A 13,357-nucleotide genomic window follows, 5' to 3' on the forward strand; every position below is an offset into this window, starting at 1 on the left:
TATAGCAGTGGTAGCCAACTCCAGTTCTCGAGAGCTACTAACACATTTTCCAGACAACCTAGCTGCTGCAAAGGTGCACTCATTACTCACTAACACATTTTAAAAGATCAATAGGTGGAGCTAATTACTTCACTTGTGATTCTGTGAGGAGATCTGGAAAACATTAACTGTTGGTAGCTCTCGAGGACTGGAGTTGGTTTCCCCAGGTCTATAGTGTTACCACCTTATCCCTTTAATTCTGGGCACATATTAATTACACAGGTTCTGTGGCTGGCTGACTTCAAGACTCCATTTCACCTGGTTTTAATCAGCCACAGAACCTGTGTAATTAATATGTGCCAGAATTAAAAGGATGAGGTGGTAACCCTAATGGTCTAAATCTGGGGTAGCCAACCCTAGTCCTCAAGAGCTACCAACAGTGCATGTTTTGCAGGTCTCCTCACAGAATCACAAGTGAGCTAATTAGCTCAATCTGTGGATCTTTTAAAATGTGTCAGTGAGTAATAAGTGCAGCTGTGCAGCAGCTAGGTTGTCTGGAAAATGTGAACTGTTGGTAGCTCTCGAGGGCTAGGGTTGGCTACCACTGGTCTAAATAATTACAAATTTCCAAAGATTGCATTCATTCATTGGCACTTGGTAAAACGACATATGTTTGTTTATCTGAAGAAAAAAAATTGAAAAAAAGCAATACTAAAAAACACACCAACCAATTAAAATAAATCCCAATGCAATTATGAATGTGAGGAGATAGCCGCGAAGGGGTTCGTTGTTGTTGCCATATCCCTTGGCAAACATTTGAAAACCTGGGTAAATATTGTCCTTGCACAAGGCCTGGGGGGGAAAGGAGACCTTATTTAGGACCATATATATCTGCTGCGTGTACAAAGCAAAACATTCCATATGACAATAAAACACAGCATACATCATTAGTTTACAAAGCACAATTAAGTATGTACTAGCTGCTGGTAAAGCACTAAGCTAGTGTGACCAATGCATAGTGTTCATTGTAGCACTCGCCATCTTTGAAAGCCCATGCAGTTCCTCTTCCCTGTCTGGGGTGTCGCTGCCTGCTGTAGTGCTTCTAGCGCAGTGTGGTTTGTATATCAGCAATGACATGCAAACCAGACCTGTGCTAGAAACACCACAGCAGACATCAACACCCCAGGCAGGGAAGAGGAACTGCATGGGTTTTCAAAGATGGCGGATGCTAGAATAAACACTATAGTATAGGCTATAAGCAATCTGCACATTTATTAACAAAGAAATGTAGGCCATAACTGCACATGTAAATGCTGAAGGAGAGGTGTATTTCTAAAAATAATGAGAAGTTACAGTAACTAGAGACTAAGCACATATGGGTACTAATGTAACAGCCTGCAACTGCAATACATTTAAAGTACATATAATGTCAAAGACAAAATCAAGTGGTTGGGCTAACATTCCAGAATCATGCACGTGCCTGCAGTTCGCATGCTATTACGCAAGGGCCACTTAAAAGAGCACTGTGACAACTGAGAAAGCAATGGCAGCATATACACCTGATGTGATCCTTACGCCAGAACACTATTCTTACCTGGAAAACCTTTGGAGCACTCACTAACGAGGCAAGAGCTGAAGAAAGGGTGGCGGAGAAGATTCCTGCAGTAATAAGTGGTGCAAATCCAGACACCATGCTCATGACCTGCAAAGTTACAGCACTTTTTAAAATCTTTCACTTTTCAAATTTTGAAAGTACACATTTGTAAAGACTGTGAATGTTTTTTTTTTTTTTTTTTTTTAGATGAAGCCCTCCCGGGGGAGTTCAATAGAAAACAGGTCCAACTTGTGCCTTGGACAAGTCAGACCTGTGTATGGGGATCTTTGGATTACTTGATCATTATCTCTTATGTACAGTTCGTACATATAGAACATGAAGAAAACCAAATACGGTGTGATAAACCACGAAAAATAAATATACCCTGCAGTTTCTATTAAGTCATAATGTGTTTTCAGATCAATTCAGTATAATGTTTACATGACCAATAAATTTAAATGAAGTTGAAGGCGGCATATGACAAACCCAGTCCCAGAAACTTGCAGTGAATGGCAAGGACTTTCCCTGCCTTCAGTCCGGATCATCCAGCACTTAATGTTTGCAGGATTGGGTGTGTTGTTCTAACAGACTTAATGCAGCGTTTTTGCAGGTAGAATTGTAGACTGACCATGTCCAAGGGCGTAACTACCATAGGTGCAAGGGGTGCAGCTGCTATGGGGCCTAGAACTGAAGGGGGCCCATCTTTACTGTCTAAGTAATATGTTTTACATACATTTATCACCATCAGTTGCCAAATAGGGGGCCCTTACAAACTTTTGCTATGGGGCCTACAAATATCAAGTTATGCCCCTGACCATGTCCATATGTATAAAGGCCCCCCATACACTGCAGTGAGGTTTGTACCTTGCATGCGATACCCCACCAACTACCAGCCGGCAGGATCACATACAATACATCGTTTGCAAAAGGAGTGCATACGGTGTATCGTATGTGACCGGATTTGATGAATTTATGTGGCAGCCATTGCGATCTCTGGATCCGATGAGTGCTGGACTGTGCATCAGGTCTCATGGGTCGAAATCATGTGAAAAAGAGCCAAATCATATAATACCCCTTTCAGACATACGGCAAAATCCCGGGATTTTTCACGCGCACAATCCCAGGACTAGGGTATGTCTGAAAGGCTCTACAAGGGATTTTAGTCCTCTAAAATCCCAAATCCTGCGCACCTGCAATGGACCTGGGATTTTTAAAAGCCCGGGTTTGAACCTGGTCTAAAATCCCAGGTAGTAGGTCTGAAAGGGGTATAAGTGTATGGGCACCTTAAGTTTTAAACTAACAATTATTTTTCCAAATCTTTAATTGTTTCTACAGATGGAGTTGGGCTTGTCTTTGCAGGGGATGGCGATGGTGAAGCCAGCCGCCATCCCCCGCCACCCACATCTGCGAAAGGACCCCTTTCAGACCGCTTCCCCCGGGTCCCCGCCAACTTGTCGGCAGTCACCTGGGGTCCCCACCTCCTCCCCGCAAAAATGGTGAAGTTGTCCAATTCTTTTCTACGTCAACTATTCCTGCATATGGAATATGCTGCACTATAAAATAAACTGTAAATAAATAAATAAAATATAACATTAAAAAAACTCGCAGGCATGGCAGTCTCTCACCCTACCCTCGGTGCTTTAACACGGGTGTGGTACAGGGGTCCGACAGTCGGGATCCCGACAGTCATAAGCCCGACGTCAGGATCCCGACTGGCCGGACTCAGACAGCATGGCGAGCGCAACTAAGCCCCTTGCGGGCACGGTGGCTCGCTGCGCGACCCACCTATTCTATTCTCCCTCTATGGGGGTAGTGGACCCCCATGAGGGAAAATAGCAGACGGCCTTCGGGAACCCGGCTGTCGGTATTTTGACAGTCGGGACCCCGTCCGGCACCCCTTTAACACTAGCGAGCCGGACATTTTCAATTTACATACAGGTCTTTGGAATGTAGTCCTTTCTGTACCTGAAAATTGTTCATAAGTCCAAATTTACAATCTGGTATACAGGCAGGATTGTTATAATCCGGGGGACATGTAGCATCTGTGCAGTTTGTCAGTGTTGCAGAAAGGGTCTCATTAAAGTTCCCCCATGCATCTCGGGTAACACACGAACCTGTGGCAGCAGATACAGTCATAATTAATATAGCCGGTCGGTGGAAGAAAAGACAGAGATATAGACAGCAAAACAATAATTTGGCAGAAACATTCATAAAGCTTTGCAACATACAGACACACACACACACACACACACATACATATACATAAAGATTTCTCAGAATTAAAGAGAAAAAAAAGAAAATAAACTTCTTCTCACTCCTTACCCACAGACACTGCAACGCCCATGTACACCACAGTTGTAATAAGAATGGCCAGCAGGGTTCCTTTGGGTATGGCTTGTTGAGGGTCCTGGAGAAAATAACATATATACACATAGATTAAAAATCACAATGTAAACTGAACAGGTTACACCTTCTTCAATGCACAATACTCACCGCAAGATCACCTGAGATATTTGCTCCGGCTAAAATGCCAGTTGCAGCAGGAAAGAATATGGCAAAGACGGTAAAGAAGGTTTCACCTTCTCGAAAGTGTGGTCCAAAGTTTTCACTGAATATTTCAGCTGTGGCAGAGAAGAGGAGACAGTCAGTTGCCTATACATATAGGGTGGTAAATAGAGACAATTGGCCTGATTCGCAGCCTTGCACACAATTATGATGTTTACATAGTTTAGCAATTAATTGCAACTGCGCGTGTACCAAAACTCTTTAAAACTCAGATGGATGTGTTACTGCATCTGTGGACAATAAATAGTGACACCATGGATGTACACAGGGGAATGAGTTTGCATTTGCAATACAGGAGAATGCCAACAAACGCTGGTACGTGTTTCAGAATCAGGCCCAGTGTCAACAAAAAACATTTTTTTTTAAAAGATGTGTCCTCATGCATCATTGCTGCAGTCCCCTTTTTTGCACACCAGGGCCAGTGAGATGCTGCTGGCGTTGGGCATATATTTTGCCTGAAATGAGTCTTTGATGCAACATGATGTGACTAGCACACACCAGGAGACTGTGCTGATTATTCCGATATGACCCTTGTACTCTATATCTGTGTGACTGAGTCTCTGTATACGAGATAGAGATACAATGCAAGTTCTGTTCTGCGCCATATACTGACACCGTCACACACACAGATATACAGTACAAGTGTCGCATGGCACATTTTTTCCAGCAAAACAAGACACCCAACTCTACAGTCCTGTTTCACTCCCAGCAGCCATCTCCTTTTGCATGGCATATTGAAGCTAGATTTGGGAGTACATTATATGTATTTGAATCAGGAATTTTGTAGTGTGCATTTGCTTTTTTAAATTAGGCTATGCCAGTGGTTCTTAAACTTTTTTGACCCATCGGCGCACTAGAGGATCAGTATTGTTTTCATGGCACCCCTAGGCTGAAAATTTCTTAGTGACAACTTACTAAGTAAGTTGTGTTGTGTATTCCTTAGTGTCAGATATGTAGTGAGGAACGCATATTTTAGCATTAAAAGCAACGAATAGTGGTTATGCCAATTAAATAAAAAAATCATTTGCATTGGTCCTGGATCACCAACCCAAGGCATCCATGGAAGTATCCTGAGGCACCCCAGAGTGCCACGGCACACAGTTTGGGAGCCACTGCGCTATGAAATATATATTTTTGTACAGTTTAACTTAATATATTGTTGCTGTTTATTATGAATACATGTTAGACATGTTACAGTTGTAAATCACTTTTAAACTCACAGCTGCTTTACAAAACTACACAGAAAATAGTGCTGCCCAGGTAACTAGCTAGATGACCTCAAGTGATTCCCCAGTGTTCTGCAAGATTGTTGTAGTGACACCATAAACCTCTATCATTAGACCACCTTATTCAAATGTATCCCCTCATTTTTCTATTCAAAGAATACATTTATCTAAAAATAAACACAACAAAATACATGTATGCATCCAAATATACACTGCATAGGCACCTTTATATCCAAAGAATCCCTTGGCCTTCTTATCCTCTAATGGTATAAAGCTTCCTATAAAGTAGTCCACTATTGCCAATAATAAAATTACCAGCAGTACAATTTGAGCCTGTAAAAAAAATAAATCCAAAAACATAACAAATGAATGACAGTGAGAAATAAAAAGGCATTTTGCAAAACAAACCTCCAAAATATTTTAACGTATTGTGCAAATACATTTTTACAAGACGGCATAGAAATATAGTGGAAGGAGCCATTAACGTCCAAGAACATACTTAATCCTCACTCTAATATTTTATGAATTGAACTCACAATGGAAATACATTAAGAAGAAGTCTAGACACATTAAAGTCACCGATTTGCTGGAAATTGTTTTCAAACTTGTAATTTAACAGCAGGAATATATGCGATATACCTCCCTCACAAATCATCTTTGTGAGTTGTTCAGTACAAGCTCAATAAATAATAACTTTAAAACTAAGATAGGGCTTTGCATGTACAGGTTGAGTATCCCGTATCCGTATATCTATTATCCGAATTATTCCAAAAACCGTGGTTTTTGGAATCATTCGAATTTTTTTTTTATTTTTTTTTTTACCCTCCCTAACCCTCTTTTTATACTTACCAAGTCCCAGGGCGTCCACAGCAGGCCTCCGGCATCTTCTCCAGGGTCTCCAGCGGTCCCAGGAATGCATTGCGCGAGTGTGCGCGCGCGCCGGTGACGTTACCGGTGCGCGCGCACACTCGCGCAATGCATTCCTGGGACCGCTGGAGACCCGGAGAAGATGCCGGAGGCCTGCTGTGGACGCCCGGGGACTGCGCGGACGCCGAGGGACCACCGGACACCATCAGGGGACAGGTAAGTATGGCTAAAACTATTTATTCTAAAAAACGGAATATTCCCCTATCCGGAATGCTCGTGGTCCCGAGCATTTCGGATAGGGGATACTCAACCTGTACCATCATTGAAACTAGTTTACACATTCAACTGTTCTATTTGGGAATTCAATTATCCCAAATAATTTACCTGGTGTGAAAAAATGTTGTAGCCCTATCCTTTAATGTCCAGGGTATTCAATTTGAGACCCTTTTCTCACCCAGTAAATTAACGGTTAATGGGCTTTAAAACAAAGTAACCCGGGATACATATTTTTAGACCTATGTGTTAACACGGCTATGGCACCAGAAAACAGGCCATTTATTGGGAATTTCCTGGGCATGCTCAAAAGAAACTTCAGCCTGGAGATGCCTTCAGTGCTAATTGAATAAACCCAGGGGATCAATTTGCCAGCAGTAAAGTACAAGAGCTAATTGAATTCCCCCTTGTTCTTATAACAGAACAATATAAATATATTGTTCTGATTTTACATATATGGCTGTAGCAATGCCAACACGTCTGAGCCAACAATTTAAGAGACATGTATTTAGGTGAACTGAATTTACTTATGATGCAGCACATTGACTAATTACTAAATGATAACAAATACCGATGCGTGCACATACAAGTAGCAATACACATTACATGTGAGCTCCTTGTGACTTGGTAGCCCTGAGCATCCTTTGCGTGACTTTTTCCATTATAATGCAACTTATTTCCTAAATGGTACGATAGCATGCAAAGGCAGCTTTTGCTGAGTAAAATATATGCACATGCATATATTCTGTGCTTGACTGCGGCTGTAATCATATAATTTTACTTAGCAGAAGCTGCTTGTGTCCCCTAATTTCACCAATTTTTTCAATGGAAAAGTTGCACACAAAGATGCTCAGCGCCAGAGTCACACCCAGTCACAGCCTGTTTAACATGCAAAGAGGCTAGATGTATGTTGACATATACCTATATGTACACACACACACAGCTTTAAATGTGTTTAGCAATATAGATGAAGCACTGCAATTATAGTAATCTGTTGCTATCATAATAGTTTCACACTAGTATTTAATGCAGTTTTAAGCACACAGGAGTGCATTTAGAGTCTTTAGCGTGGCATTGATAAATCTATGCATCAGGTGTATGGCAAGCATATGCCATCCTACACATACAATCAGTAATTAATTTTGCTTGAAAACTGCGCCCTTGCTAACAGGCATCATCTACTGCAGAAATATCTCATATATGTAGGGTAAAGACGGAAAGTATAACATGTGGGAAAAAAACCTAGAAATCACTATCTAGCCTCAGGTGTTCATTTGTCATCAGCCTATTAAAAGTAGTAGACTGGTGCTGGCAACCACCATCATTGACTGCACCTGCCCACAATATGGCTTATATATGCACAGAAAGTACACATATCACGCAAACACATTCTTACCGCACTTGGCCTATGTCACTACACTCCTTCCCCACCTCTCCAGGTGCAAATGTGTGGAGCCATTTTCTGGGAAAGTCCAGGGTGACTTCCGGCAACGTACACTACACAAACTGGCATAGTGCAATGTTTAATGTGGTATGCCATGGCTGCAGTAAGGCTAGGGGCATTACTGAATTATGTGAAACCTCCACATAATCAGCCACCGACCTAACGGAGCACAGTCTGGTTCATCAGCAAAAGATTCTTAGGGTTTATATGCTCTATAGCAGTTTACTTACTTTTGCTTCCCACTCCATTCCAGCTACAGAGATGCCCAGTAGCAGAACAATTGTTATTGCACCTATGATTCGGATATCATTAAATTCATCCACCATCAGGGCATTGTGTTCCTATGTAAAAGATCAAAGTAGCTTTATTGCACATACTGTACTTGAGCATTGACTGAACAGATGCATATTATTTTTCGTAGAGCCACAATATAATGCTACGTTCATGCCTGTATGGTTCATCCAGTTCATAGACTGTGAATGAGAGAGGACACAGAAACATTTCTGTGTGCATTCAGCATCAATAACGGAGCCACTGAGCACTGAGCACTGAGCAGGCACTTGTAGAACAGTCCTATTTTGGCACATTCCTGGAGCTCAGCCAGCGCATGGAGCAGATGACATCAGAATCTCTGTGCAGCAGACTTCCTTTGTGCCTGGCACTTGCAGTGACTCTAAAGAGAAGCGTGCAGGGAAACTTGACTAATTGTTATGCAGGGTACTGGAAAAATGACTGGATAAAACATGCAAGATGAAAACACCCTCATCCAATCCCTGTTCTAGGAGGCAAACAAATTAAGCTTGTGATTTCTGTTTTAAAATTGTATTAATCAGCTTTCAAAATACAATGGCATAGCTCATATTAAGGGCACATGAAGCACGTAATTAGGGGTAAATTTACTAAAGCTTCTAAAAAGTAAATAAAGGGGATGTTGCCCATAGCATCCAATCACATTCTATCATTCAGACTAATCTGATTGGTTGCTATGTGCACATCACCTTAGCGCAGGCATTTCCAAACTATGGCCCTCCAGCTGTTCTGAAACTACAAGTCCCATCATGCCTTGCCACAGTTTTGCTGTTAGGGAATGCTGAGGCTGAAGGACCACAGTTCGGACAGGCCTGCCTTAGTGTATATCCGGCCAGTAAAGTATATCCAGAAAGTAAACATGAACAAGCTACACTGTCATCTACCAAATACTGGCTGCTTCTATACTAAAAATGTCCTTTTTAAGCCAGATAATTAGATGAGGAGCATGTGAAACATAAAACATCTGCAAATTAAATAAGCTAGGTCTCTGTCATCATATGCATCCTCTAAGGCATTACTGGGGGTCTTCGCTTCCCTGGGAACATACAAAGCTTCTATTACACAATGTTATTTTTTAATAACATGTGGTTCTTTGAGAAACCTCAAGATGCAAGCTAAGAAATAAAATAATGGTCATAGAAAATACCTACAATATCAAACCTAATGTCAGACTAACGATGGAAAAGGCTATAGACCAGTGTTTCCCAAACAGGGGTATTCGCACCCTGCAGAATGGTTGGGGATACTAGAAAATAATATTTGTGATGGCGGAATAAGAAGTCATCTCCCAATGGTGGAAAAAGTCTCCCATTGCTATGAGATGAACCCCATCGCGTCTCTTCCGGTTCCCTCTGCAGCGTCTCCTCATGTGCCCAACCAGCAATAAACTGGGAGCTTCTAGTGCTGCCCATCAGCGATCATCTGCCCAGCGCTGACAACAGGTGATGAAAGTGCCGGCATTAACTCTACAGGCCTTAGCGGGAACTCCAGAGACAGTAGACAGCCAGCAGCCAGACAGACGGCTTGCTACTCCACTGTTATTCCTTAATATAGGGACACGCATAAGGACAAGCATACTGCTCACTTTCCCTCCACTCGCAAATATTGTGGATATTTCAAATCAAAGAGGAGGGAGTACTCATAAATAAAAAGATTACTCAAGGGGTAGGGAGGGAGAAAAAAGGTTGAAAACTGTTGCTATAAACCAGAGAGTGACCCCTTTGGTAGAAGCTCTATGCTAATAATGAATTCATGATACAAAACCAAAACTGGAAGAAGAATTTTTGTAAGCTCTTCTGAGGCAAGTGTATTACAAATATGACATACGCCCAAAATACCTCTACACATTACTGTATCCTTAAGCAAAAGATAGACTCAAATACTGCACTTTTGTTTTGCAAAGCAGGATTTAGTACTTACCTGCAGTAATTCCACAACAGTCTCTGCAAAGCCCACCACATACATAGCAACTGCCACAGCATTGGCAAATGCAAAGATGAGACCAATTGCCCCTCCAAATTCTGGTCCCAAACTGCGAGAAATTAAATAGTATGCACCTCCTAAACACGGAGAGAAAATATTAATACACAAATAGTAAGTTGAAGAAAACAGAAAGCTGAAGTATGAAACAACATGTTGCAAGTATTTTTCAGCAGAGCTGTACAAATGGACATTCTTATAATGAATTATTGGATTATTGCTAACCACTAAACTCAAGATACAGCACGGACGGTGTAATGGTTAGCATTACTGCCTCACAGCACTGAGGTCATGGGTTTGATTTCCACCATGGCCCTAACTGTGCAGAGTTTGTATATTCTCCCTTGACTTGCATTGGTTTCCTCCCACAATCCAAAAATATACTGTTACAGTAGGCTAATTGGTTCCCAACAAATTAACTCTAGAATGTCTGTGTGTGTGTGTACATGTGGTAGGGAATATACAGTAGATTGTAAGCTCCACTGGAGCAGGGACTGATATGAATGTTCAAATATTCTCTGTAAAGTGCTGTGAAATGTGTGCGCTATATAATAAACTTAATTTAAAAAGATGCCTTAGTTTACCATAAACTCCAGTTTTTATGCAATTTAATTTGACTGTATGGAATAGATTTACAGTACTGAGCTCACCTATTCATGAGAATGTAAGCTAGTAATTCACTAGTAGAAACTGAGACTTGTGGCAATTCCAAAGGAGGGGCTGCAGCACAGTCCAAAATTCAATTAGGAGAGACATACCAACTACTCCCCGATTTGAATTTTGGACTTTGCTGCAGCATCACCTCTGAAGCCACCAATGCTCAGGGGGAATTCAATTAAGTCTGTTTATTTTCAAAGAGTATTCAATTGCCATTGTTTTTGCCATTATTTTTGTAGTTTTTTTTTCACCAATGCGGTTTCACTTTTTTTTTTATTTTTTATTGGCATCGGCGAAAAAGGACTTAAAAATTTAAGAAAATGCCCACAATTCCACATGGATCTGCAAGCAATTCTAAAATCCACATGTTTTTCAACTGGGTAGAATTTTTCAACTAGCCAAAAAAAGCGGCACTTTTTGAATAGGTCCAATGTAAATTCTACTTAAAAAATTCAAAATTTGCATTTTTATTTGAGCTACCCAAAATACTTATTTAAAACACCCCCTAAATGCATGTGTATGATGTGGTACAGATGGCAGCACAAGTTGTAAAACAATATTCAAAAATTACATTGCATGCAAAAGGTAAGGGGGGCGGGGGATTCCTTCATTGCATACTTAAAGTAAGATGAGCACATTTAGTTGCTCACTTTACCGTCCTGATAAAGGATGGTATCCTGCCCTGGAATGTCAGCCTATGATTAAGGGGAGATCCAGCTTGATAGAGCAGGATAGCTTAAGAGGCTGGGGAAGATGTGCATCTCTTGAAAGCTGTAAAACTGACTACAACAATGGCTGTAATGGTCCAGGGAGAAGATAACCTGCCTATTCTTTATTAAACCTGGCCACAAGCATTATAGGGTCTCCTGCTCCGACTGTTTTATAAAGCAATTTGTCGCACCCAACTCCACTGGAAACCAATGGTTTCATTTTAGAGAGTCCTATTTAATGGATTTAAAAATAAAATGATCACTATTATTAACCGTGGCCTTCAAACTAATACTACATTTAATAATCAAGTTTCATATTACAAAATTACATTTTGTTTTACATATTTCATATGTCTCATGCATGATACAGAATGAGTGAAAAGTCAAAAATCTATTAGTGCATTACACTAAGGGTACCAGCACGGTCACTGTGGAATGTTTGTAAGCAGGGAGCAGAACGCTTGCTGTCACTGAAAGTAGCAGAATGTTCAGCATGGTTCTGTTAGTATACAATAAGCTAGCACTGTTGTGCCCTTTGTAAGGAACACAATTAACAACACTAGAGGTCCTGAACAGACTGCGATGGTAAAAGAACAGTTAATGGAGGAAATAGGCGAAGCAATAGTTGCATGTCAACTTCATATAAACCAATGAATTAACTAACAGGTTACATGATTCAATGTTGTTTCCTCCAAATACTGTAGATATTTTTTCTACTTAAATCATGACAAACATTATAATCTATAAAATATAATAAAAGGAAAAACGAATAGCAGCAGTGATTTACTGTATTTAGCGGAAATCTATATGAAACAAATACTTCCCAGAAAAGAAATCAGACCTTCTAATCTACAGTGTCAAGAGGGATATATTTTAAAAGCTATGTAAAAACTTTTATAGTGCACAGTTCCCCTGCAATATCACGGCATGAAGAATTTGCCCAAATACTGCCGTCGACAATAGGAGTACAGCAGTAAATTCATGTGCAGCTGGTCCATGTATAGCAATGAAGTGTGATAGCTTAAAGCGTGATGAAATATTAATATGAATTTCAGAGATATATCAGAGATAAAACAGAGAAAAAACAGAAGAAGGACGACCATCTAACTTCTAAGCTCCTCAAATGGACTGCTACCAATATACAACAGTGATAGCTAATTCCCCACCTCTAACACCTGCTAAATACACAGCCGGACATCCCTCACTGACCTCCCGGTCTGCATGTCTCCAAGACCTAAAGCTCATATCCACTGCTTTCTGTTCAACTAAAAAGCAGTATCTACCTCTAGTCTGTAAAAATTTCAATTTGCCCAAGTCCACATTCTGTACTATCGTTGCCTTCACTACAGCTCAACCCTGTGCCATACCAATCCACTCTGCATGCTCTCAGCACCTCCAGTTCCCGACCCCCCCCCCCCCCCCCCTCGCATTCACAACCAAGCTAACCTGATCCACATCTCTTCTGTCCCTTCTTCTCCTTTTCTCATGTGCTCTTTGGAATGACAGCTTAATCTGTAAGAGGCTATCCGCTAATTCTCCCACGGTTAACATTCTCATCATTACTGAAACCTGGCTCTCCGCCTCTGACACCACCTCCCCTGTTGCCCTTTCCTATGGGGACTTCTCCACCCATTCTTTCTGGCCTGATGCCCCCCAATGTAGCGGAATGGCATCCACCTCTCCCCAACTGCACTATTTGCATCATCCCAGCCAACCCCTCCCTCTCTTCACACCCGAATCCAACACCTTTCCT

The 13,357-nt window shown here is 41.2% G+C and overlaps 1 protein-coding gene across 4 annotated transcripts in view; it reads right to left on the minus strand.

Annotated features, from left to right (window-relative positions):
• The window catches only part of SLC12A2 (solute carrier family 12 member 2), a 113,783-nt gene that overhangs the window by 41,450 nt on the left and 58,976 nt on the right, over window positions 1-13,357 (minus strand). For all 4 annotated transcript variants that reach the window (XM_083151556.1, XM_083151553.1, XM_083151554.1 and 1 more), the window contains exons 6-13: window positions 10,178-10,317; window positions 8,179-8,289; window positions 5,589-5,697; window positions 4,067-4,194; window positions 3,896-3,980; window positions 3,539-3,687; window positions 1,574-1,681; window positions 708-831 (exon numbers count right to left, since the gene is read on the minus strand). In XM_083151556.1, the coding sequence (XP_083007682.1) occupies window positions 708-831; window positions 1,574-1,681; window positions 3,539-3,687; window positions 3,896-3,980; window positions 4,067-4,194; window positions 5,589-5,697; window positions 8,179-8,289; window positions 10,178-10,317 (954 nt within the window). The remainder of the gene's footprint in view (window positions 1-707; window positions 832-1,573; window positions 1,682-3,538; window positions 3,688-3,895; window positions 3,981-4,066; window positions 4,195-5,588; window positions 5,698-8,178; window positions 8,290-10,177; window positions 10,318-13,357) is intronic.

The sequence above is a fragment of the Crinia signifera genome, chromosome 1 (assembly GCF_055691185.1).
Source record: "Crinia signifera chromosome 1, ASM5569118v1, whole genome shotgun sequence".
NCBI lineage: Eukaryota > Metazoa > Chordata > Amphibia > Anura > Myobatrachidae > Crinia > Crinia signifera.